Raw genomic sequence first — 27,701 nt, 5'->3', positions numbered from 1 at the left:
CCCGGGGCTGGGGCCAGCACGGCATGCTGTGCTGGGGAACTTGTTTATTCCTTATGCTCAGTTTGTGGGTTTTTGTTTTTTTCCATTTACTATACCTATTGCACCTTTCAGATTTATTTATTCTTTGAAGTTCTTATACTAGAGAGATAATATGATGTTTACATGAGTGGGTGTGATTTATTTCACTTATGAGTACAGCCTCTAGCTGCATCCGTTTACTTATAAAAGCCTCAAGTTTCTCTTTACAGCTGAGAAATGCTCCCTTGTATAAAAATACATCTTTTTTATCCATTTCTCAGCTGATGGGCATTTGGGTTGTTTCCGAGATTTGGCTGTGACAAACTGCTGTTAGCAACATGGGTGCACATATAGCACTGGGGTGTGATTTGTTTCAGTTCTTCTGGAAAAATACCCAGAAAGGGAATAGCTAGGTTGAACGGGACCTCCAAGCTTAGTTTTCTGGGGAGTCTCCACCCTGATTTTCACAGTGGCTACACCAGTCTACACTCGCACAAGCAGTGGAGAAGGCTTCCTTTTCACCACAGCCCTGCCAACATTTGTTTTTGGTAATGTCTTTAGATAGCCATTCTTTCTGCAGGGAGATGTATACTCAGTTGCCAAAGAAAATACTATGTAACCCATAATCAATCAGGGTTGTATCATAAAAGATACATTCATTCTGAACAAAAGAGAATTATAAAATCTGAGAGCAAACAATAAACTGATAAAATTGTAAATTAACAATCTACTAACCAACAAATGAAGGCAAGAAGATAGGTTACTGTGAGTGACAACTATGGCTACAGATGAAAACTTACAGAATTCATGCAAAAAAAAAAGATAACAGAAGCAAAAACATTTCAGAGACGAGTAATAGGATACTGAAATTAGCTAATAAAAAGTTATAAATCTGGGATACTTTATCATTTTCCAAGCTCAATCTTGGATTTTATTATACAGGAGCTAGCAAGACAGTGAGCTCACTATTACTGCTCCAAATGTACTGCTTTCAGTCCACATGAGGAGACCGAGGGGCAGACTGCTGCTTCCTGTGGTCATGTTGGTGAAAACGTCCCAGACATGATTTCTCCACAATGTAAGTAAACCTGAATGTGTTTTGGAGAGGAGCGATCCATTTGACTTTGTTTATGAGGCCAAGAGATTGTCAGCAATACCTGAGTGGAGGTGGAAAGATTCATTCGTCTCCTGTGGGAACACACAGTTTTTTCTTGTTTGCTAGAAGCAGCGCCTCCAGTCTGTCCCAGGGAAACCACGCCGAGCTGCTTCATCCACACCCACCACGGCAACTGCTTAACTACTCACTCCACCCCACACGCTCTATGCTCTCTTCATTCGTGGTTAAGTGCAACTTGTTAAAAAAAAAAACTCATAGAAATTCAACTTTTTGATCAGCAGATTTTTACTATACAATCTTAGCAAATTGCAACAGAATTTGTCTTTGAATATCACAGTCTTTAATGTCAACGAAAATAATAACTTAGAGATTAAAATTTTTTTAACCTAAGAGGAAAGTATTATAAACATAAATTTTGAACAAAAAAACTGCGGTGCAGGTAGCTGTGCTGTCTCAGTGCTTTAATACTTCATCTCTAGAACTAAACACAGCACCACTCGTCAGCTTGAGTCCAGTGAATAAGAACTTAGAATTATATATACTAATCAGAGTTGAAGTCTGAAACCAAAATGATCTTTCAACAGTATCATCACAGAGACAAGCCCACCCTAAAAAGTCAATCACAATGTGAAATTTTGACAAAAAGCAGCTCTCTGTTACTGCTCGCTAGAGTTGGTCTCTTCGTTGGGCTTCAATTTCCTACGGCAACCAAGGGTCCGATTACATATAAGCCCAAGTATACAGTGCTTGATGGAATCAAGTACGGGACGAAGCACTTTTAACACCTTGGTTATGACTCCAGCTGCAACACACATTCTACTGAATAATTTACAATGGCTTACAAACTTTTAGCAACAAAATTATACTTTAAAAACCCTCCGCCATTCCTATATGTTACATTAACTGGAGACATCACAATCATTTAAGTTTCTTATTTAGAGAAATATAAGCTTTCCCCGAAAAGCATGAAATAGTGTTATTTCCATCAGCTGTCCTGAATTTTATAATCAACTTTGACTATATTTTGTCACTTCTTTAATCCAGAGTAAGAAGAATGACACGGATTTCTGAAAAGTAAGCTGGAGAACACGAATCCAGTTAGAAATAGAATGGACTACTAACTAACCACTGCGTTTGAATATTGTTTTTAGCTGTAAAATGTCCATTATGTAGGGCAAACAGGGAGTAGATACAAACTGCTAAACTCGTCAAAACTTTTGACCTATAGGACTTTGATCTCTTCCAAAACAACAATAGCATACAAAGTGAACAATAAAGAATTTAGTCTCTATAAATGAAAAATATATCTATATATATAATATTTCTATAGGTTTAAATGATTTGCTTTTAAATATTCAAGTGTAATCCTATTGTAAAAGATTAAAACATACATTTCAACTATATCAGATGTGTGGATTTCATTTGTTCCTAACTGTTACTAAGTAAGTTCACTGGGCTGCCAAGCAGCTCGGCTGGTTGGGGAGAGGCCGTGCCGCCAGCTGGCGTGAGGAGCACACAGCACAGCCTGCACCTATACCGGTAAGACCCACTTCACATCCCGGACACACAAAAGGCTGCTTTCTCTAATTACACTGCTCGATACTAAAGCAGCATTGTCCATGAAGTGTCTTTCAAATCTAACCTTTCACCTCTACAAATAACAATTCAACTTTAAAAAAATACAGACCAAATCCAGGTACCCGTGATCCTTTGTAAATCCTAACATGTAGAAACATTCTTAGTTTTAACCAGGAATTACATTGGAATGAAACAAAGGTATCTTTTAAACTAATTTTAAACATACTCTACATAGATCACTCAACATTGTTTATGGACATAATTTAATCAATAATACATCATAATGTCAACCACTATTGTGATTCAGAATTAGATTCTGGCTATATAAGAAGCTTAATTATTAAGCAACACCTTCCTAAAAAGCTTCTGTATTTGATTGGTAATAAAACAACAAAAATCTCTCAATGAAGTAACACTGAAGTCTGAGCTCGGGCCCCCTTCTTTGTGTTAAACATAACCCTTCAGCACAATGATGACGGGACATAGAGTCATTAATAAATTATAGCTGTCTTCAAGAGAACTCTATGGGCAACTCTGGTGTTTCAACTGTGTATCTTGGATCCAATCTGGGGGTGAAATCCTGAAAATTTTTAGATGCACCAGTGCCAAAAACATCAAGGGCTTTTCGATTCATTACAGCAAATCTGCAAAAGAGAGGACACAATAAAGAAGCATTTAGCAAACTTTATAAAATAAAGGAGCTCATTTTGACTTAGTTTTCTCGAAATGGAGCAGCAGAAAGAGCTGACACGGCCGACGACCTAAGCACTGGCAGCTTCCGTTCACACATCCTGTCTAGGATGCGCCTGAAGCCATAGATTAGAGCCATTACTGCAAATACCTTTAGAGTTCTTTTCACTACACTGTGTTAAATAGAAAATTAGGTTCCTTACTATTTTTCTGGTAAATTAAATCATAGGAAACTAAACAATGAAAAAGGTAACATTTACATGGAGCGAAGGTATTAGATATAATTTTCAAAAAATAAAAATAAATAAATACAATTTCTCTCATAATTGAGATAGTGGTTTCTCAAAATCATAACAAAATATATCTAAATATACAGGTGTCTCATGATTAAAAAAGCAAACAGCATACATATTCTTAAATTTCTAGTAGAAGCCAAAAAAACCCCTTCTAAACTTTTAGGGCTTGCTGGTTAGCTCAGCTGTTTAAGTGCCTGCTCCATCAAGCCCAGGCAGGTGTAGGGACCATGGTTCGTCCCGAGCCCCACATGCCTTACGAGACCCGCCCTTAAGGCAGCCTAGCCAGCCAAACCAAAAAAAAAAGCCTTAAATTTCTAGTAGATACAAGAGAATAAAAACAGCTTTAAGTTCCCCAGCATTAATTAAAAGCTACAAATGTTTACAGGGTGCACACTCAGCTAACGTGAAGGACGGAGCCTTGGTGCCTCCAGGCCTGCGCACAAGTGCCCCCTTCTGGAGGACAGCGTGAAATCCGTGTGGAATCACCGCCAGCACCAATATTGCCACTTTTAGTTCTTGCCAAAGTAAGTTCACTTGCAGAATAATCAACTTGTAAAACTCATTAATACAAAGAAAATTATATGACCCCCCCAAAAAAAGATGAAACAACAGCCGTTGGATCTGAAGCCAGACTGCCTAACTTCTAAGGGCCGGGGCTCTCTTCACGGACTGGCTGTGACTCTGGCAAGTCGCAGAGAACCAGCCTCTCTGTGAGCCTCAGTTTCCTTGTATGCAAAACAAAGATGGGAACAGTACCTATCTCAGGAAGCTAAGGGTTAAGCATAGAGGCAACAAATATGTACCTGAAAACCATATGTGGGACACGACAAGCATTATGTAAGCATCTGCTGTTGTTATTGTTGCTAACAGTATCGGTAGCCACTGATATTTGGTGTCTACAGAGCACTGAGCACCGCTAAGATACCCTAAACGTCCCACACCATACAGTGGGATGAGGTACGACTTGGATACGGTTTGTCCCCTCGAGCCCCGATCTCAGTGTAGCAGAATTACAGTGGGACTTTTAAGTGGTGAGGCTAGTGGAGGAAAATGGGCCATGCAGACTCTGTTCTCAAAAATACAGTAATGCTAGTTTTGCAGAGTATTTTGGCTTCTAGAAGACTGGCCTATTTCCCACAAGCACAGGCTTTTATAAAGCAAGACTGGGCTGGAGAGATAGCTCAGAGGTCTACGTGCCTGCCTAGCAAGCACCAGGACCCAAGTTTGATCCCCAGTACCACAGGCTGTGCCAGCCCCGGAAAGCCGGGTGTACTGTGTTGTCCACCAAAACCAGGCGTGGTGGCACAAGCCTGTAACCCCAGCACTGGGAGGCTGGGGCAGGAGGACCACTACAAGACTGGGCTGCATAGTGAGAACCCATACCAAGTAAGGAACTAACTAAATAAAAGAGTTTTAAAAATACTAAAGCAAGGCCACACCATGTCCCTGTCCCTGTATGTGATGCTTTTCTGCCACACTGTGATACAGCCAGATTGCCAATGTCGTGGTGTTTGGACCTCCAGCTACTAGGATCATGAGCCAAATCAGCCGCTTTTCTTCCTATGTTACCCGAGTCAGGTATTCCATCACACCAATGCAAATAGACTAAGACAATACAAACTATCATTTCACTACAGAGAGAAAGACACTTACTCAAAGTCAGTAAGTTTCCCACAGAAAAAAATGACTGACCATATCAGTGTTGCAGTCAAACTTAGGTCTGTCTGGCTGTAAACTCTATGTTTCTGTTAGGTTAAACTATCTCCCCCCATTAGATTAAGACTAAGAAAAAAGACAGGGAGGTGGGAGACAAGGAAGAGAAGAAGAGAGGAGAAAGAAGGAGGAGGAAAACAGGAAGAAAGAGGAGGTGGAAGGGAGGTGAAGGAAGAAGGAACATGGAGGGAGGAAGAAGCAGGGAGGGAGAAAGGGAAGAAGAGAAGACGCTAGGAAAGGCCAAGGAAAGGATACTTTACAGTATCAGGCACCAGAAGATGGCTACCTCCCAAAACAGAAATCAGCTAATTATGTAGAGAAGATAATAATAAATAATAAATAATAAATCTGTTTAGTATTTTTAATCAAGAAGATCCAAGATTCAAAAAGGTAGAATTCAGAATTATGGAGCAACTAATTAACAGTTAACAAATCAATGACATTACTCTAGAACACTTGAAATATCTAAATATTACAAAGAAAAAAGATTAATGTTGACTCAAAGTATGTCTCATGTATTTATCAAGTTGGTAATACTGGATTTATATATAAATAGCTACATTACCCCTGAACAGTCCCTCAAGAAGACCAAGTTTTATACTCTCTTTATAAAGTTGTTCATTGTCTACAAGCATTCAAAACATGTCACTTACCTTCCCTTGGTGAGTCTCAGAAGGAACTTCCAGTAAGACGGCCGCAAGTTCTGAACTTCCATTACAGCCTAAGATTATTCAATTTGAGATATCTTTCAGTAGATACAAATACTATCCACAAATCCTAGGCAACAAAATAATTTCTGTCTCTAGATTTATTGCTTGTTATATTTTTCAAATGATAGTAATGACAATACAACAAGGCCAGGCGTGGTGGTGCAAGCCTGTAATCCCAGCAGCAAGGAGGCTGAAACAGGAGGATCATTACGAGTCCAAGCTGCATAGTGAGACCCTGTACCTAATACATTTTAAAAAATAAATAAATAGTAATAATAAAAACATGTATTTGTACTTAAGTCATTAGCCAGCAACAATCTTTGAAAATATGCGTTAAATAACAAAGCCAACAGTCATTACTATCAGAAAGCACTTACTGGGTACCCACTAGACAGGTGACACTTCACTAATTTTCATTAGTTTATCAACCTGGCAGTCTTCCTGCGACAAAAGAGCAAATAGAAACTCTCCCCAACCGCAACAGCCCTTCAGCATTAACGCGAGCAATGGTCATGACAGGACACGAGATTCAACAATGAAGACTTCTATGAAACCAGACGTGCCCTGGCCCTCACCCTGAGCCACACTGGGAACATGCGCTCACGCCCAGCCGCGCCCAGGGCATCTTCGCTCGTGAGGAAGGGTAGCTAACTTAGGGCACTCTACTCCCTCCACTAGAGGAAGGGTTCAGCAGCGGACTGTGCTCTAAGTAAGACTAAAGGTTGGTCTGCTCATAAAGGAAGGTCTGGCCAACGTTAATAGGTGGAATAATTTGGAACATTTAAGGTCTCTTGCTGGGAAAACAACAACAAAATATAATAAACAGACATGTTTCTAGGTTGTCATTTTCCTTCACTGGATTAATAGAAATTAAAAACAAATTTCTATTTCTCCTTTCAAAAGCTGTACTTACTGCATGGAAACAAATTGCTGTAGAGATGGAGTAAATGATGGTATCTGCATGAGGAAAATAGGGAACCTTTCCTGCTTGAATGCCTTTGAAATATATAGTCTGCAAAACATAAAGCAAGAGTTACATATCTTACACACATATATCTATACATTATATTAATGTATATATTAACACACACACACACATATATATATAATATATATATAATATTAACAATACTGTCGAGTACTACGTTCCCTACCCACAACTATGTTTTCTACCTTTCTGAACCCTAATATTTCCCTCAGCTCATAACAGGTTATATTTTCCATAGCCATGTCGTGTCAGCCCATCCCACTCCTTTACTCCTTCACTCCAACCCCAGCTTCAAACAGCAATAGTCTCCTGGGAAATTCAACAGCAGTTTATTACTACTGCTTTGATGTCACTTATTCCCCTTTATTCATTCTTAATGTTTTTCCTAGGTGCTCAAGTCCTCCCTCTCTTGGTAGAGTTATTCATGCATGGAAAATTTAATAATATTAACTATATGCTAAACACAATTGACTAGATGCTGGACACAATGCTAGGGATAAGGAATTTAAAATGAGCAAACTATATGGGGCCGGTGAGATAGCTCAATGGACTAAAGTGCCTGCTTAGGCAAGTGCCGGGACAGAGGTTTGATCCCCTGCACCACATGCCACTCTGGCCCCAACTCCAGGGCAGACTGATCCAGCCACACACAGAGAAAAACAACTATAAAAGACCTCTTACAAACTAGATTTCAATATTGGTTTCCTCTGTGTCAAAGAATACATTTTACTGCCCAGGAGTTATTTTCTGCTTCTTAGTCCTCTTTTCTTTGTCATGAACAGGGTTGTCAACTCTACTCTTAAACAAACATGAACTCTGTAATCCGGTAGTAGTCAGTTTTCAATGCTGTGACAAAATGCCTGAAAAAAAAAATCAACTGAAACGAGGAAAAATGTATTTGGCTCATGGTTTCATGGTTGCTTAAGCTGCTGTCTCTGAGCCTGGGTGAGGCAGAATATGATGGTGGAAAGCACGTGAAGGAGCCTCCACTGGCAGGGTGGAAGGAACTAGAAGGAAGTGGGAGCGGCAGACTTGCAACAGCACCCCCAGGGCACACCCTAGTGACGTCACTTCCTCCTAGGCCACAGCTCGTGGCACCACAGGCTGACAGCCAAGCCTTCAGCACAGCCCTTTAGAGGTCGTTCAGTTCCACACCATAACTTCTCTCCATCTCTGCACCTGGGAAAAGCTACCATCTCCTGCTAGAGACTGCTTTCCCAGCTTCCAGAAGACACACCTCCCTCTGATACTACACTCTGTATCATAATCACAATCGCTCTTCTTAAAATGTGAACTAAATCGTGCCATTTCATGCTTTGAAATCCTCAGAGGCTTCACACTATATTCAGAATAAAACCAAACTAGTCACCTTATCTTTTAAAATCCTACAGGATCTGTTTTCTGCCATCTTCCTTATTTCATTATCTATATATTCTCTCCCCGCCAACACATAAGGCAAATATACACTGTAATTCACTTCATGTTATTAAGAATACAGATTTTCAGTGAAAGACACCTTTAAAAATCAAATAAATAATTATAATCTAAATATTTTTTATATATCTGGTCCAGGGTCTCACTACACAGCTCGGGCTTAGAGCGATTCTCCTGTTTTCAGCCTCCCCAGCATGAGTGTGCCACCACACCTAGTCAGCGCACCCAGGGCTGTGGCATGGGGAGCCGGGGATTGAACCCTGGTCCCTGTGCTTGCCTGAGCAGGTGCGCAGTCCCCTGAGCTATCTCACTGGCCCTTATATTCTAAACTTTGAACTGGAAGTGATCAATATGCTCCAAATTTGTTCTTCCCACACCTACCTGAGAAAAAATTTTACTGAGAAGGCCAAGAAACAATGAAGAGAATGAAGTTTCTACATAGCTTTTCCGCTAAAAGAAACTAGGAACCATTACAGAACAGGCTACTTCTACATTTGAACCAAATATTCGAAAAGCAAAAGCTCTTCTAGAAGCATTTTAACTAATGAATACAGAACAATCATAGTAGATTGTACCATTTTGCAATTCTTAATGAAATGAACCCCAATAATGATCATTAATGGCTGCTAAAACATCTGGGTGAAAGGCTATTGGGAAACCTTCAATTGGTTCTTTCAACATCTGGTTCAGAGATTAATCTTAGTAATACAGACACAACCAGATATTACTGAGGCTCCTAAAGCAATGAAATAGGACATGCACACACCAAGTAAATGGGAGCTATTTCCACCACCTTATCCCTCCAGAAATCACACTTGAATTTGCTTAAGCCTACAGAATCTAGAATCAGCGCTAACAGGAAACACATGAGTCAAAAGAACCTAATAAATAGCAGCAGCAGAACAACACCAAAACCTAGAATGTAGGGATTCCACAGGGTAGTGGGCTACACTTTCAACAAATAAATAGCAAGGAAAAAGGAGGAGAGAACAAAAGAGTAAGAGGTAATAACTACGGATTAAAGGAGATACTGTTTAGCCTTGATTCAATGAAACTGTAAAGGTATTTACAAGATAATCAGTGAAAATGGAATCATTTTATTCAATATAAGAAAACATGAAAGAATTATTAGGCTTCTCTAAAAGCTATCATATGGGGGCCAGGGAGATGGCTCAGTGGAATAAGCGCTTCCCTGGCAAGCACAAGGGCCTGAGTTCAATCCCCAGTTCTGAAAAAAAAAAAAAAATTGGAGGCTAGCAAGATAGCTTAGTGGTCTAAAGCGCCTGCTTAGGCAAGCTTAGGTAGGCTTAGAGGACCGCAGTCGATTCCCAGCACCACATAAGGCACCAGCCTCACCTCAGGGTGGGCTGAGCCAGCAAATAAATAAATAAATAAATAAATAAATAAATAAATAAATAAATGCATGCTATGATAACAAGTACTGTGCACATATTTTGGTGAAATGATTAATTTTTTTTTTTAAAGTCTTTATCCTGAAGTTTTTACAGATGAAGTGCTACCAGATCTAAGACTGACTCTGAAAATAATTCAGTACTGGGGTAATGACTGTAGATGAAAGGCGACTGGCCAGACGCTAACGAAGCTGCACAGCAGGCATGTGAGGGTTAACTCCACCACTCTGTCTACAGAGGTAGATATTTAAAAATAGCATAAACACATAAACAAGAGAATTGACTTTCTAAATACTTGTATAGAATGTGAATTTGCCTTTGCAAAGTGGATACATCTATTTGTCACTATAGGAATTAGCAACCAAAAAAGCTTTGTATTTTTTTGAGATTCTTCTAGAGATTTTCATTAATGCATATTTTATAGTACTTACAGTAATGATTACCTTCATTGTGGGGAGTTTATGGGGAAGGGGATAAAAAAGAAATTAAAAGGCTTTCTACCTTTTGGAACTGTTCAAGCATAAAAACGTTGGCTCACCTCCACCAATTTGGATGCTAAATACATGGAAATTGTTGTGCTTTTATAAAACATCATTGATATACCTGCCAAAAATCCTGAAACAAGTAAGGAAAAAGTCATCAGATTGCAATGTATTCATCCAAAAAGTCAAAACATCAATAATAATGTTAATTCACTTACACAGAAAAAAAAATCATTTCTAGCTCTGCCTCTTGTTACAACATAATCAAGTACAGTAAAACAATTGCTAACATTACAAAAGTGAGTCCTTATAAACACACATTTTTAAAATTAAAAAAAAAACAAATTTCAGGGTTAAAAACAAACAATTATAATATACACAAAATGATAAAATTTACACTTCAAGATTAAAAACAGTGGTCTTGCTAAACACAGTAACTTTTAAATAATTTTTAAAAGCTATTGGTATCACTTCTGGCTTTAAGTGGGACTATTTATGAAACACTAATAGTAGCATCACTAACAAATTATCTGATAAATGATCTATTAACTTAAGTGGTATATAAAATATACTCTGGAAAACAATTTTTAGTTGTAAAATTTATAAAATAATTTCAGTTCTTTACAAAATTCTTAAAATACATCATTTTCTACTGTTAAAGAAAATTTTTCAAGAAATCTACTGGAAATTCCATGAAGCACATATACAGCATTTAAGCCACTTGCTCTTCTGTGACACCTTCTCTGAGATCTCTGGCCACCAGCAGCACAGACCCTGTAGTCACTGTATGCCACACCACCAGAGGACAAGTGGCCCTGGAGATGATGAACTATGGGACAAACGCTCGGGCAAGTTTCTCCAGGGCAATTCTACGCAACAGAGAAGAGAAACTGGCAGAATCTCAAAGCATCTTCCGACTCGCTGCTCCCACTGACTGACCCAATAATAATCACGCTTTCCTATTGCTAGTAACACTATTGCTTTACCAGCTACAATAGCATGTAGTTCATCATCCAGATTTCGGATCCAGCGCAAGAAGCAGCTAGTACCCTGTGTTAAGGAGAAAATACAATGACTTCAGTGACATTTGTAAAACCTCTCATGAAAACAAAAGCAACTAGTATGATTCACTCACTAGATGGCCTTGGGGACAAACTAGTAACATTATATCAATCTAACTGAGAACATGATCGAGGAAATTTCATATTATACTTTTATTGTACTATTGTTTCAAAATAAACACATAAATTCTATGTTTGCCCAAATGTGGAAATTTGGGGAAAATGTCACTTCCATCTAAAAAGGGTGATAAAGCTAGATAAACTACAAGGCTGTCAAGCCAGAATGCTAATCCTAGAGAAATATATACGTGTATTTGTACTGGGAATCCAACTCAGGCCCTTGTGTTTGCCAGGCAGGCACTTGTGCAGCTGAGCAAGATCCCTGGCCCAGAACGCACATTCTTAATAGTGAAGGTGAACCAAAGACCTCTTCCAGATGAAGCTGGACAAAACTGTCACCAGCAGACCTGAGCTGCCCGAAAAGGCAGCTCTTCAGGCAGAGAGAACAGGGTAACTCACAAGAACTCAGATCTATAAAAAGACAGGAAGAACTCTGAACACAGGAAAATAAGGCAAATTCCAAACACACATTTCTCATCTTTAATTGTTCTAAAAGGGAATTCACTGCCTAAATCAAGATCCAACAAATTATATCCCAGTACCAAAATCTGGCCTGCCATCCAGTTTTGCATGGATTGGGAGCCACTACTGTTCTTTCTGTTTGCTTGTTTTGTGTTTTTGAGACCAAGTCTCACTGTGTCACCTAGACTGGCCTTGAACACCCAAGCTTAAGTGAGTGAAGAAATTTTAAAAAGTGAAACAATATACACTGAAAAAATGGAGATGGTGGAGAGTAACCAACCTGAGCCTAAAAATGTTGAAGAAAGTCCACAAGGAAACATATAAAGCTTTATGTTATGGATAAAGACAAACATTGCAATGAGAAAAAGAACATGAATGTAAACATATAATCACCAATAATTTGTTAACTCTTATATACTAAAAGAGATTAATAATGCTTTCTACTCAAAGTATATTTCTATATCAGAAATACCTTAACACAAGTGATAAATTATCTGTAGTTTCTCTATAGTTTGTTGCTCCTTTCCATATTTAATAATTTTTTCATACCTACCTTCTATGAGTAAAGTTTTACATAAATGATACATAACTATTTCACCTAAAATAACACAATTTGAATTCTTTTCAGCATTTTCTTTGAGTTTAATAAGAGTGAATACACATGTATATACATATATGTGCATGTGCATATATCTGCATACACTAGCTGCATTCTTACAAGGCGATGTCCACACTTTACCATTTAGAACCTGTATTTACGTTCTGAATCTCAGTTTTATGTAACAGGATATGTCAGTGGCATTAACATTTTAGGGACTTCCATTAAACACAAGGCTATTACTGCCAGCAATGAGTCAGGCATGATCTCTGTGTTTAAGTGTAGTCTTCCACCTAAAAGGGCAAGTTTAAAGAAATAAAAAGAAAGGGTGGAAGGAGTTAGCTGGTGATATGAAACAGTGTAGCATGGACAGTGAGTGGGAAAAAAAAGTGAAAAATTAGTCCCTGCTTATTTAAGTAACAACAGAAAATTTTATTCCATTATTATTATTATTTTTCGTGGCCAGCCCAGACAGCCGTGGGGTCGCACAGCATGTGGTGCTGGGGATAGAACTGAGGCCCCTGAGCTTGCCTTAAGCTTGCCTAAGCAGGTGCTTTAGACCGCTGAGCTATCTCATCAGCCCTCAATTAATTACTGACTTGAAGGGTCTGATGTAATAATAACCAGGTAGTAAATATGATTAACAGGGCTGGCCAGATAGCTCAGCGGGCTGAAGCGCCTGCTTAGGCAGAGTGCAGCAGCCGGGATTTGGTCCAGCATGCTGTGCTGGCCCCGCCCTCAGGGCACACTGAGATGGCCGTTGAGATTGGGTGTGGTGGCGCATGCCTGTAATCCCAGCACTTGGGAGGCTGAAAACAGGAGGATCGCTACGAATGTGATCTACATAGTGAAACCCTACAGACTCTGTACCAAATAAAATAAAATTTTTTAAAAAAGGGGTGTGTGGGGGGGGGGTAAAACAGCCCAGGTATACTACCATTTTTGACATTACAAATATCAGAAAATTCCTATTTTCTCAGTGCTTGTGTATTCAAAAAAAGTCTCAGAAGTTTTAATAATACTTGTAATAATAAATGTAAATATAATGTGCCTATATATTTAGTATAAATAACATTCTTTTTTTTGTTTTGTTTTGTTTGGGGGGGGGTGGGGGGTTTGGTGGTACCAGGGATTAAACTCAGGATCTTGTACTTGCTGCGCAAGCACTTATTCCACTGAGCTATCTCTCTGGCCCCTTAGTATAAATAACATTCTAAAAGAAGAAAATTCCCCAAACTAAATTCTCAGTGTACTGTGTATTTTAGTCATGTAGAGATACTGGAATATGCCAAAGGGAAGCGTTAAAGAAAACAATTGCTGAATTCAACCCGTATTTCTAGCCATGCTATTTATTTCTCGGTTTTCTTTTCTTACCTTGTAAATACTAACGAAAGAGCCCAGGAAAGCACCAAGCTGGAAGTTCTCTTTGTTGTAGAACAGGGAAAGCAGCCTGGATGGCTGTGTAAACAGATGCCGGAACGCAGAAGGGATTCGGAGGCAGCACTGAATCAAGTATCCCACGCTAAACATTCTGATAAAACCCTAGAGAAAAAGTGGAAGGGAATTTGGATTTACAACCAAATCTTGAAGTTTGATAGAGTATGAATTTTACCATCTCAGAAGCAAAGCAAAAAATATATAATACAAAAAATATTTACCACCACAATTTTCAAAATAAAACTTACAACTTCAAACAATATTTTTAAGGTTATTTTAAAACAATAACCTTAAAAATAAGGATAAAATCTTGGAGTAAACTTTCCTGGATTTACAAAGACTTATAAAGTCTCACAAGCAACAGCAGCATTTGCATATGCACCAAAATTCCACTCCTTGACATTCTGTTAACAATAACTAGGATATTTAAAATTACTAACCCTAAATGAATTCTAGGGGAAAAAAAAAACACTGAAATTAAAAAGAAAATTAACAAAATCAAATGCTTTTGAAAAATTTAACAGAAAACTATTCCTAATCATGAGTACAAGCTGGGACTCGTCTGGTAGAAAGATAATTTCACTATTTGTTTAGATCTTTGGTACTAACTTTTTTAATTATTAGAGAAATTTTCCAGGGAAAAGACTGTATCTGAATTTTTAGTCCTGTGTTCAACTGCTGCAGAATAAAACATCTCTAGGAAAGGGCTACTCTAATGTACACTAAGTGTTTAAGTGTTATTTTCTTTTCTTTTAAAAAACTAACAAAAACCTGACTTACAGTGGGGTAGTATTAGTCTATCTACAGGGACCTAGTATCAGATTAAAACACGAAAGTTAAATTGGCCAACTGGAGTAAATTAACAAGGGCTGGCCCAACTGTGCATGTGCTGGTATGGGCCGCAGTGGTGGCGCTCTGCTTCTGCCACTGATCCCTTGTCATGCTATTCTCACACATACAGTGACAGCGGGCCTGTTAGAGCTTTCAGTGATACACCGCCAGCCCGCGGTGCGCACGCCACGGCTCACCACCAGGGCTCAGGTGTTCAGCCATCACAAGCTTCTCCTGCTATTTCCAAATAAAATAAATGTTGAAAACTCATTCATATGACTTTTCATATATTCAGAATGCATTTGCTGAATGCCTGTTACATACATGCCAAGCATTAGACTACACACAGTAGTAAAGAAGATACAATTGTTGCCTTCCTGGAGCTTTGCATGTTCATTATAGAAAGAGAACATGAACAAGTAAATAAACATAGAAACATTACAGGTTATAATAAATGTCATGAAGAAATATTCATAGAACTAGAGTAATCTATGTTAGAAAAACAGGAAGACTAAAGAAGACATAGCATTTAAATAAATGCAAAAGAAAAGGAGCTCACATGAAAAAAAATTTGGACAGCCGGAAAGAAAGCGCACAGCCAGTGCAGAGGCTGCAGGTACAAGGAACCCGCTAAAGCACAAGCGCTGTGCCTTCAGGAGCATCTCCTCGCATGTGGGGCAGCTAAGTCCACAAAGCAATGTGGCACACCATCAGAAACCACTACTGCACTCGTGCTAAAATCCTGCCCACCGGCTTACGTAAGTTTCACATGCCTGGCTATAGTATCCCAATTTATACAGCAGTCAGCATGTTTATACTGCTCGTACGGATGAAAGAATCACGAGGTGGTGTTTCCATCACTTGGTAATTCTTGGTTATTTTCTCTCCTCTTTCTCTTTTGAGGCAAGATGTTAGACTGGCCTTGAATTCACTATGCAGCTCAGGCTGGCCTGGAACTTCAGTGATCCTTCTGCCTCAGCCTCCCAAGTGCTCGGATTACAGCCAGGTGCCACAAGCACAGACACACAAAAAAAGTTAATATCACCAACCCTACATTTTTCAAATACCTGACTTAATCAGAACACTTTTCTTAGTTTTTCTCCTCACTTCTCCCTTTAAACTACAATCATATTTAGCTGGAAGGAGTGTCTTTTCAGTAGCCAGCACATTCTGACACTGTCAACAATGTCTTTTTCCTCTCCCTCCCTCCCCACCCCGCCCCCTCCCTTCCTTTTTCATCCTCTTTTCCTTTTTTTTGCTTCCCAGTTTAAAAGTAAAACAAGAGAGCTTTGCATGCAGCTCAGTGGTAGAGCACTGGCTTGGCATGAGAAGCCACCCCAGGACAGAGAAATAAAAAAGGGCAGCAGGAGATCTAATCCGGAAAAAGTGAATCAGAAGGCACTGCACAACTGAGAAAGGACTCTTCTGCTTTGAACCCTTGTCCTGTCTTTGGGGATTCTGAAGATAAGTGTGGGTGTGGACAGCTGGCACGGCCACCCGGGCTCCTCTCGTCCCTGAGCACTGAAGCGGGGCACTCCCTCCTCCCTAAGTGGCCACAAAGAGGCTGTGTGGGGTGACACACAACTCAGTTCTCATCACCACCGAATGGGGATTAGACACTGCAAAGAAACAACTTTAAAAAGCATCAGAAGTTGTTAGAGGGCATCCAAAACTAAGGCGCCTACAGCAGGTGTTCCTTCCCACCTGGGGCAGGGTAACTGCAGCAAGGTGACTTTCTTCCCACAGCTGGCAGTGACTCGAGAGGTTGAGAGAGGAGGGTGGAGGCAGGGAAGTGTGGGCCTTTTAGGAAGGAGGGGATTTATACCACTAACTTTCGTAATATGACGCAACCGTGAACATGCTCGAGCTGGCTTGCTGTCCTTAAGAAAACCTTGTAGATTTACAACTCCAAAGCCCAAGACCAGCGTGCCAGCCGGTACAGGGAATGCAGCACGCTTCAGTGTCCACACGCCGACCCCAGCGGCGTGTCACACAGTACAAGAGCACCTTCCAGGATGGACTCACAACGGGAGCACGAGTATGAATCTTAGTGACTTTCTCCTTTGTTCTTACTTCATCATCTCTTACCTCATAAGTTTTAAATGAATTTTACTTTTGTTTTTGCAGTGCTGAAGATCAAACCAAGGACATCCACATGACTGGAAAATACCAGCTAAATTAAAATTCTTTAAGGATCTGATAAGTGGTAAAAGGTAAGTTATCATTTTTTTCCCCAAAGTTGGCACTATGGCTTTATTTGGGTGCTTAAAAGGTAAACTGTTACCTGTTCTCTCAGATTTCTTAATTTTCAAGCCAAATGCAATGGGTGACAAATATTAATGTTGAATTTTCCATTTACTTGACAATTACTTCTTAATAAGTACTACCGCTGCTGTAACAACTTCCTATTGTGAAGAAAACATACTTTCCATGCACTTACTTTAATGCAATAGGAAATGCAATTATCTTCGTAGTGTTTGCAACACCTATGCCTTGGGCCATGCTTGCACCTGAAATTAGACCAAAACATCGAATTGAAATACATGAATGTGCGTGTGAGCACCAGCGTGCACGCGAGCCTTTATAGAGCTGTTTAGAATGGACCCAAAAGAAGAGAAACCACCACTTCTTGCTAAATGCATGCCACTTTGTATCGTAGGACACTACTGAAGCAAGTAACAGATTTCTGTGGATTTTTTATTCCTTACCATGTGATACACTGTACAGACTCTGTAACTACAGTAAAAATACTTGAATGTGGAATATAAAAGCCACATTGTTAAATATTTGTGACTAACTATGAAAACTATGTGTATATTACCTATACATACTGCCAAATCTTTGGAAGCTTTAAATTGCTTATTGCACAGTATAATGGTCATAAATCATCCGTGAAGCCAATACTTGACTAAAAATCGTAAGGAGAATGTACTCAGGTTACAGAAATATATAATTAATTATATTTGAGAGAAAACATCTGGAAAAGAAACATAATACAGTTCTAAAACCCAAAATTCAGTTTTTAAATAAATATACAAATAAAAATCATATGAGACTTCAAAAAGTGGGTTATTTGTAATTTAACTGTAAACCACTTAACCTTCTAATGTTTAATACAAATACTTGTGCTGAAAGGACTACTGTTCAAGACATGTTCATTTGAATTGTTCGGTGCACTGGCTCTGCCCTTGGCAGGAGAAAGTAAGTGGGCGCTCTGCATCCAGCTCCCTCCTCTCACCCAAGGGGTCCTGTTCCAAAGTAAGCAGCCCTTACAACTTCTTTATGACTAATCAATTATTTGCATGGCTGAAACACATCATCTTTTTCCTGTTTATAACAAAAACTAACAGAGCAGTGCTCTGGCTCCGTACCGCTCTCATTTGCAAACTGATGAACAACATCTTTCCAGAAATCTAACCCTGGACAGCAGTTGTACTATACAGGCAGCTTTTCCTTGTCAAAGGTGACAGCAACCGTTCACAAGGATCTGAGTTGTGATACTATTACAGTGATATGGCGTGTCTGGCTATGGGAAGCTGTTGAGTGATTCAAGCTGGAGGCACAAGAAGAGAGGAATCAGAGAAAGGACTGCCTCATGCAAACCATCACTCCTCAGGCTTCTAAGTATCCTCTTCAAAAACATTTCAGTCTGGGCTGCCAGAACTATACATAAATTATTAAACTCTGATAGTAATTTACTGGTGTCATTTAATCCTTCCCTAGTCATCTATTAAAAAACGAGTTCTCCAGCCCTGAGTTTGCCTGTCACACTGCTTGGTTCCTGCATGCTTCTGCCGGTTTGCACTCCACGGGCCCTCGGAGACTGCCCTGACAAGTTCTGCCTGTACCACCTCTGACACCCAAGGCATCATTTACCTCAGAATACACACTCTTTTATGACCTGAGCTGACGTGAGCCCCATTTGGTGGATCCCCTTCTCATCTTTCTCCACTACGGTTACTGGTAATTCCTAAACTGCATTGTCCCTGTCTTCCATCACTCCTTTCTTCACTCCTGTGCTCTGAGTGCTGGACGTGGTAAAGTCTGGGAAACAACCTTTTAAATTGGGGCAACAGTGAAGTCCTCACTCTGCACTTCTACACGACTACTCGGCGACTTTCTGCGTCCTTCGGGGAGGCTTACAACCGCTGCTACTGGAGCTTATAAGCCTCACTTAACAGACAAGGGCTCGGGTGCCCGGGGGCAAGCTCCTCACAGGCACAGATCTGCCGAGGCCAAGCAGAGCCGGAGGCAGGTTCTCTGATTTCTCAGGGGGCTTTAACACCCTTCAGTGGTCCTGAACTTTTAATACTGCCTCCTTTCCTCTCCTCTCTAAAATAATCATTTCCACAATTAACTTTACTCATTGACATTCTAAATTTCAAGCCATTAAATTTATTAAATGTCTACACTGGAAATTAAAATGAATGTGTGAAACATAAAGATTTTTGTTTTGAATAACATAAAAGATTTATTTCAGTCTGAGAACCCTAAAAATTTTGTCTCTTAACAAAGCATCTTCATTTAAGGCTTATTCCTGTTGTCTCTATAGATTTCTGAATCTCTTTTAGGAGCTTTTCTTTCTCCTTTTCACCGCTGGCATGTTCAGTTAGCACATATTAACCTGTTTCCTGAAGTTCTTGCTTAGTTTGAAATAAAAGAATACTTCAGTTTTATGCAGATCTATTTAAAAGGCACAAGGTGGCTCACCACATACCCATTTGCCATCATTTGCCTTTTTTTCTGACACTTTATAGCTTCTGGTGAAAGAAAAAAGCAGCAGCACTGCTGCCAAAGAAGAAGCAAACACACCTTGACACGCACAAGTGTTGCACAGACAGGGACCAAGTGCGCTAGAACAGTAAGATGGAGAACTCACACTGCGTCCACAAATCTCCGGACTAGAGCAATGACATTCATTCCTCTCGGCTTTTCCTCATGCTCCTCTCTCCTCTGCTCCACTTTTGCATAAGCTGCCTCTGGCGAGTAAGAATGTGTGGGAATTTCTTCCTTCCCTACAATGAACCTAAAGAAAAGAAGAAAACTATAAGGTATTTTTTCATTGTTAAAAAATAGGAGCTGTGGACAAATGAAATATGAAAATTTAAGTGCTTAGAATAAAGAAAAAGTCATTATTAACAACAACTGCAACCCACCGTGTTTGCAAAAGCTTGGTAAAACATCCAACTTATTAAGTCACAATGGTGTGCAAAGGATCTGCTTGTCACTTGATATTGTCTATGAAACCTTGTCCCTGCTAGCCACAAAGAATAGGCTTCCTATTCATGGGTGTACACAGAGTTTAAGATCTGTACTGCTGCTTGGTTGTGGCTGTCGCTGCTGTGTGGGGAGTTTTGTTTTTGTCTTATACTACTGGGGACTGAATCCCAGGCCTCTGTGCAGGCTACAACTGTAGTCCTTTTTTAATTTATTTTTTTTTTTTAATTTCGAGACAGGATCTCAGTAAGCCACTGTCTTGGCCAAACTGAACTGAAAATTGTATGAGCCTCTCAGAGTGTTGAGATTACAGGTATTCACCTCCACACAGTAAGAGTAAAATTATCCAGAAAATAAGCAACACTCTCACATCCTCCATAGTCACACTGCTGCATCTGTGGCCAGGGCTGGCTATTTTAGATTAGCAGCCACTTTCTTGGAGAAGACGTTTCCATCTCAAGGAAAGAGGATCTAGTGACCTTCTCCACTCTCACAGCTAAAGAAACCCATTTCAGAGTCTGCAGCCGCCACTGAAGTCTGGGGCTGTGAACAGCATGGCACCCGACACAGAGTAAATATTTAACTAGTATTTGCTGAATGAATGAGTGGATGTAGCAGCACTTTCTGAGTACTTACTGCAAAACAGGCACAGTGCCAATTGAGCCTTTTACAAGTAGTAAATTACTTAATCTTCATAGAAACACTGTAGATTCCATGATTCCTATGAAATTTACCATGAATAGGCATTTTGCTCTCAGGCAATAGCCATTAATTATTTGAACATCTCACTGGAATGTCTGGCGCCTTAATCATGCGAACTGTGTACACATCCAATGGTGCCTTAACCTACAGTAAATCAGAACCAGCACACCTTCAGATACCACACTGGCTTCCCTCCCATGGCTCTGCTCTTGATGCTTTCTGTATATTCCCATGATTTGTATCAGGTCTGGCAGATAAAAGCCAGACCATTCTAGGTACAAGTTTCAGAGGCAGCGTCTTGAAATACAGATCTACATTTGCTACTTTTGTATTAAAAAAACTTCATTGGCTGGTCGTCTACTGTATTAACTATGAGCTTCAAGTTCAAAATCGTACCTGGGACACAGTGAGTACTAACCACGTGGGCTAAGCTTATACATTACAGCTAGCTGAACTAGGGGGAGATTCCAAAAGAAACTAGTACCTCAGTACTGCTCTCCTTCCCTGTATCACTCTTCCCTGCATCTGGGCTCGTATCTGACCTGCCTTATCCTAAATGCTTCCTCTCACCCTCTTCTACTCATCCTCCTCATAGAAAAAAAAGTACTTTGTGACGTGTATAGCACATAATTTCTATTCTTGCACAGCATTTGAGTTTTTCCATTCTGTAAATAATTCTATACAATTCTCCTTCCTTCCCTGTTTCTATTTCTCTCCACCACCTGGGGACAGACACTAAGCTACGTCTAACATGTTGTTGAAATACTGTGTATTTCTGTTTTGTAACACTCGGTATAATTATAATTGATAATGTCTTTCTTACTAAATCATAAGTGCAAAAGACAAAGAATGTATCTGACTCATCACCAATGTATTCTTACTGCACAAGTCCTGGGGTAAAAAGTAAAAGGACTTCAAACCACACTAAATGGAAGCTATGTTGGTGGCCTACATATTATCTTACAAATGTTAAGTGCTTAAAATATGAGCTGAACTGAGCTGAAGTTTACTATTCTAAAACTTTTCACCATAGTTCTAATTGGGAGACATTAAACTTGGTACTCGGGGACACTCATTCTTTATAATTAAAGGGTGATTTTCCTCAGATGGAGCAACGTGTTTCCATGATAGAGAAATTATGATCTGCACCCGGTGAGGACTTCCTCCTTGTGATGGCACTGATTTAAGTTTGGGGATGGTGAGTACATCAGACACTGTATCTTCTGTTTATCAAAGTTCAATATTGCCTGAAAGCAGAATTAAATTTATCTACAAGTATTTTTTATAACCTTTCCCTTTTGTAATTAATGTTAAATGTTGTAGTTTTTATATGGCATAAATTTAAAGCATATGTCTGCAATAAGAATCAGGACAGCCAAAAATGAAAACATGCAGAGTTACAAAGTCATACAAGGTAATACTTTTTGGAAGCCTATCAAAACAGCATACGATGAGCCACAATTACTTTCTGACAATAGTAAGTGTGCGTGGCTCTTGGTACTATTCTTCTGAGTATGAATTTACTGTCTTTGAGAATAATCAATTTTCAAGGCAGGAAATCTGAAATGAGATCACATCAGTTTAATGAAACAAGATATACAGTATGAAGAAATGGCATTTTATAATCCTAACAATGCTCTTTGACAACAAGAACATTAGCAAGAATAAACATTTTCCATAACATTTTTCTACAATAATGTATAGGGAAAAATTTTAAGGACAAACAGTCCAAACTAGACCCTTATTACAAGCAGATTTGAAGAAGACACACAAAATCATATCAGAAAAAAAACTATTAGTTGTGGCAGTTTCTTAAGTTTTCATTTCAGGAAAATTGACTTTTTAAAAAACAACTCTCAAGAGTTTTATCATCAATATAAGAACAACAACAATAAAGTTATTCTCTTTTCTCTTTTTTTGTATTTTAGGGAAGGATCTACAAGGGTCTACAGGGTGTTCAGGGTCCCACTACTAGATCGAACTTATCGTGATCTGCCTGTTTACAGCCTCCCAAGAGCTGAGATTACAGGCATGTGCCACCACGCCTAGTCTCAACTGCCATCTCAGCGCACCCTGGGGGTGGGGCCAGCACAGCAGGCCCGGGGATCAAACCCCTGGTCCCTGCACCTGAATAAAGTTATTTTCTATTGAATTGTGTATTTTTAGTGAGAACCAAGAGGTAAAATGATTGCTGTTGTGGATTATAACTTGGAAAGTTTTGTTATCATGAAGTTTCCACAAGCAAAAATATTTTTAATCACATAATGGATTGATTCCTTTTCCTGCCAAAACCAGTTTCCTCGTATGTCACCTGATTTTGTTAGTGGGACTTTCTTTTAAGTTCTCAGGTTTTCAGTATTTTTTAAAGATTGAGCAGTACGAGGGAAGAAAAAGACTGGATATAACAGACACTAGGTCGTCACTTCTTTTCAAGTCTCAAGTTTGTCTTCTCCTCTTTTAATCCTTCTGTCACCTTTATTAATCTGTCTTTACTTCTTCGTGTTCTCTTTTTTTCTACATTCAAATTCTGCGGCTAGACTAATCATTCTGGAAACTGTCTAGAACCTGCTCGAAATCCTTCAGTGGCTCCCTGCTGCTCACCTTGTCAAATCCAACTTTGTCTTCTCCACACACATCCGCTTTCTGCAATCTGACCCTACTTGACCTAACCTAAATACGTTCTATTCCTTAATGTAAAATTTTCTTACTAATAAAGTATATCTTCTGACTCCTGTGTCACATCTCGTGTTCACAATTTTCATCCCTTTGTAAATGGTGCTGACTCCCACCCAGAGTGCTTTTGTCTTTTATGTAGTTAACCAAAATTATTCTTCAAATGTAACTTAAAGTATATGATCTATAAGACTAATAACAACAATAATGGTTCACATTTTTACTTATAGTTTGCCAAGCTGCGTTCTAAATATTTTTATTAACTCATTTGAACCTCCAAATAATGTTATGAGACAATCACATAAAAATTCTTCAGGGCTGGCCAGATAGCTTGGCCGCCTAAAGCGCCTGCTTAGGCAGACTCAGGGGCCAAGGTCTGATTCCCCGCATGCCATGCCATGCCGGCCCCGCCTCTGGGGCGCACTGATGACTGAGACTGGGTGTGGTGGTGCGTGCCTGTAATCCCAGCGCTTGGGAGGCTGAAAACAAGAGGATCACTATAAGTCCAATCTATGTAGTGAGACCCTGTACTAAATACATTAAAAAAAATCTCCAAATCCTGAGACCTACCCTAATTTTTTCTCTAATACTTGCAGCAAATATCATATAAATAAGCTTCACTACGCATCTATTATATGTGCTAAGAAATGAACTATGAGGTTAAAAAAAAAAAAAAGACTCCAGTTATAATTAAGATCCAGTATGTGTTTGCCAGAATAGGTCCTACCCAAAATTGGGTACCACACAATTAGCTCCTTAATTTTTTGGTTAATTATTCATGCTCAGCTTTGTCTTCCAAGCTCCTATTAATATAAGACATTCTTGTGCCTATTTATTAGCAATTTACAACATAAAGTACACAATAGGCCCAAAAAGTAATAGCTGACTAAATTTTAAGGGAAAATAATTTCTTTCTTTTTTTTTTTTTTTGCAGTACTGGGGATTGAACTCAGGACCCTGCACTTGCCAGGCAAGCACTTATTCTACTAAGCTTTCTCCCCAGCCCAATAATCTAATAAATTATTCTTTCAATGAATTATTCATAAAGGCTTAGAATTACTATTACAACTTTAAAAATTATTATTAGCTTAAAAATTTAGTCAACAATATTTATTATAATCACAAATAGTTTTTAAAGTTGATTTATAAATTCTCACTCAATATAAAGTTACATAAAATGATTCTTACCTAAGTGCTGAAAAGGTAAATCCTTTCAAGCCATCTTTGCACCTGAAACAAAAATTCAGTCATAAAATAATGTGTTTTAAGATATACAATAGTTACTTTGTAGAGATCAACTTTTTCCTAAGAATAATATTCTAATAGGTGGAACTTGTACTGTAATGATCTAAGTATTCCAAGTGGCTCCATAAGCAGTAAGCAATGAGGCAGCTCTCCTTGCCCAAAACTACTACTACATGCTCTGCTATGCCGTACTGACACACTTAGTGCTCAGTTCTCAGCTCTTCTATGGCTCCCGCTGGACCTAAAACGTGGGCAGGGACAAGTCATTTTCATTCTACCCAGTACCCTGGGGAGTGCTTTTGTATGAGTACAGAAGCGATCTGCACTTTCTAGGTATTATATATAGGTCAACTAGTGGTCTCAGTTTCTTTCTTAACTCAATGAATGTAGAGCAACATACAATCGGCAGCCTCAGAAAACCTGCAAGGTCAGCACAACCATTTCACCTTCTGATGTAGTCCAGCGAGGACGCGTGATGCCCAGAGAACAGGGTGCGAGCGGCGGCAGAGCCCAGGCCAGAGCTCCGATTAGCACTCTGAGCGCTTACAATTTACACATCTCTATGAAGAGAATTCTCTCTATTCCATACCTGTTCCAACAAGGAAAAAGGTCACAATACCAATAGCAGTCAAATTTAGAGCGAGAAGAAGAAAGCTGATCTGACTTTGAAAGTCACGCTTCTTTCCCATCCATCCTCTTTGTATTGTTTTTAATTATAAAAATCCACAACTACTCGAGATTTGCAAAAGAGAAGATAGAGAGACAGATCTGATCACCTTACATGAAGGGCCTGTGAAATTGATGATCAAAATCCCTTAATACAACCTATAAAGACTGATGACACAATAATACTTAGGGGAGATGTGTTCAAAACATACAGTGAACGTTTACATTTTTTAGAAATTTATTATAGTAAGAGACATTGCTGTTACTCTTGCCCAAGATAGTTCCTTGCTACATGTCTTGCCACTTCTGAAGAAGGCCTAGGGGTGCTCCTCCCTGAGCGTCTCTAGCTGCACTCCCATGGCTGCTCAGATGCCCGAGCCGATGCAAACATTTAGTTTTCATGGTCATTTTGACTTGGAGAAAGAGCCCAAAGTCACACAGCGCCAGACCCAGTAAGCAGACAGATAAGCACACACCGTTGTTTTCATTTGCCAGAAACTGCCATAAATGTATGATCAATGTGTGGTCATCATAAAATACGGTGAATATTTAAATTAAAAAATTTATTATGGTACAGGATGCACTGCCATTAATCTCCCTAAAAATACTCCCTTCACTTCAAACATTCTTATCCTACTGTTCTTTGCAATGTGTCCTTTTATGTAATAATTTTTTTTAAATTAAATAATCATCATATCTTTTGATCATCCCTTATATGTTTTCATTTATTTATTTTTATTTTTTATATAATTTTATTGAAAAACAAATAGGATTGCGATAGTTTCAAACCAAATTGGTAGGACAGTTTCAATAATTAACACATTGCATACATTCTTCCTAGTGGTTAATTGCTGTACAAGATGCGGACATGATATCCTACTTACAAACACTATTAGATCGAATCCCTCTATTCATTAAGAGAATGTAACTATATATCTATCCTAACCATTTTGAATACACAGATACAAAATGGACATTCATCTGCATCCCCTTTTTTTGTTTAGTTCCGTTATTTGAATATTATAGGTATGTTAACTCAGCAAAATATTCTAAAAGAGTCCAGTAGTCCATAATAGTATTGGGTCTTCCGCTTCACTGGCAGTGTCAGAAATTGTTGACCTGAGTCCCCCACAGCTCAACATAACAGCATGGCTTTACTTCCTATATTTCGTCTTCATACTTTTCTGCTGGATGGTTAAGACCAAGGTAAAGCAGGACCTATGCAACAAGAGTTGTAGCTTTTGGGTCTGATAAGGTCAGTGAAATCCCCTCAAGATTTATCCTGAGATCCTGTACCTCAGATTGTAGATCCTTTGTCAGTGTTAGCCACGTGGATGAGTCACAGCCATTGCTTGGCCAATGTGCTTTCTGTGAAAACCTGAGAGAATGTTTTCTCTCCATGTGACTCTCCTTAGGCACACTCTATATCATTGATCACTTTCCTCTTTGGTCCCATAATCTCCTTGATCAGAAAATTTGGGACACTACCAAGTTACATGACATTACAGTACAAGTTCTCATATGTCCTGAGTCTTAACTGACCTCATCCCTTATATGTTAATATTAAGACCTCGGATATTCTTGAATAAACAGTACAACTTAAAATATAATGGATCAATTTCTTCTGCATGTCTTTTGTGTGAAATGTCATAAAGGAAATGCACAAAAGAAACCTCCTTATATAATATATAAATACATACAAGGAGGGCATAACATAGAATCTCAGAAAAAAATCCATGTATACAGAAATATTTTAAACCACTTATAGGTTCACTTCACCAAAGACATAGTCTCCCTTGTGGTTATGTTAACACAGAGAAATGTAACCACTGAATTGCAGTAATGAATCATATAGTTATCTTTTGAAAAATTAATCTTTTCTGTACAGAATGGAAGTTAAGGCAAAAGGATTCATAAGTCAAACTAAAAGATGCACATGGGAAAATTATAGCATTAAAATTCTTAACTTTACAATTTTCTAATTTGAATAAAACATTTCACAATAACATAAAACCCCAAACTAGTTTAGCTAGGCAAGTTTCAGTCCACCTGGATAACTTAGGGATCCTGCAAGAATCTGTTAAAAAGCACTGGGGGGCCGAAAAGATGGGTCAGTAGAATAAGAGCGTCCCTGGCAAGCGCAAGGGCCTGAGTTCAATCCCTGGTTATACACACACACACACACACACACACACACACACCACAGAGAGAGAGAGCACTGGGGATACAACTCAGTGGGAAGGCCCTGGGT

At 39.1% G+C, this 27,701-nt stretch overlaps 1 protein-coding gene across 1 annotated transcript in view; it reads right to left on the bottom strand.

Moving 5' to 3' along the window:
- Positions 1-1,396: 1,396 nt before the first annotated feature.
- Tmem135 (transmembrane protein 135) overlaps positions 1,397-27,701 on the bottom strand; it is a 260,617-nt gene continuing 234,312 nt past the window's right edge. Inside the window, exons 7-15 of the mRNA XM_004632574.2 lie at positions 24,728-24,769; positions 19,827-19,973; positions 17,388-17,457; positions 14,054-14,221; positions 11,425-11,488; positions 10,495-10,571; positions 7,036-7,134; positions 6,066-6,133; positions 1,397-3,357 (exon numbers count right to left, since the gene is read on the bottom strand). Coding sequence (XP_004632631.1) covers positions 3,225-3,357; positions 6,066-6,133; positions 7,036-7,134; positions 10,495-10,571; positions 11,425-11,488; positions 14,054-14,221; positions 17,388-17,457; positions 19,827-19,973; positions 24,728-24,769 — 868 coding nt within the window. The 3' untranslated portion in view covers positions 1,397-3,224. The remainder of the gene's footprint in view (positions 3,358-6,065; positions 6,134-7,035; positions 7,135-10,494; positions 10,572-11,424; positions 11,489-14,053; positions 14,222-17,387; positions 17,458-19,826; positions 19,974-24,727; positions 24,770-27,701) is intronic.

The sequence above is a fragment of the Octodon degus genome, unplaced genomic scaffold (genome assembly GCF_000260255.1).
Source record: "Octodon degus isolate 3935 unplaced genomic scaffold, OctDeg1.0 scaffold00049, whole genome shotgun sequence".
Taxonomy (NCBI): Eukaryota; Metazoa; Chordata; class Mammalia; order Rodentia; family Octodontidae; genus Octodon; species Octodon degus.
The sequence above is the reverse complement of the archived record's forward strand: the minus strand, read 5'-3'. Positions and strand labels throughout refer to the sequence as shown.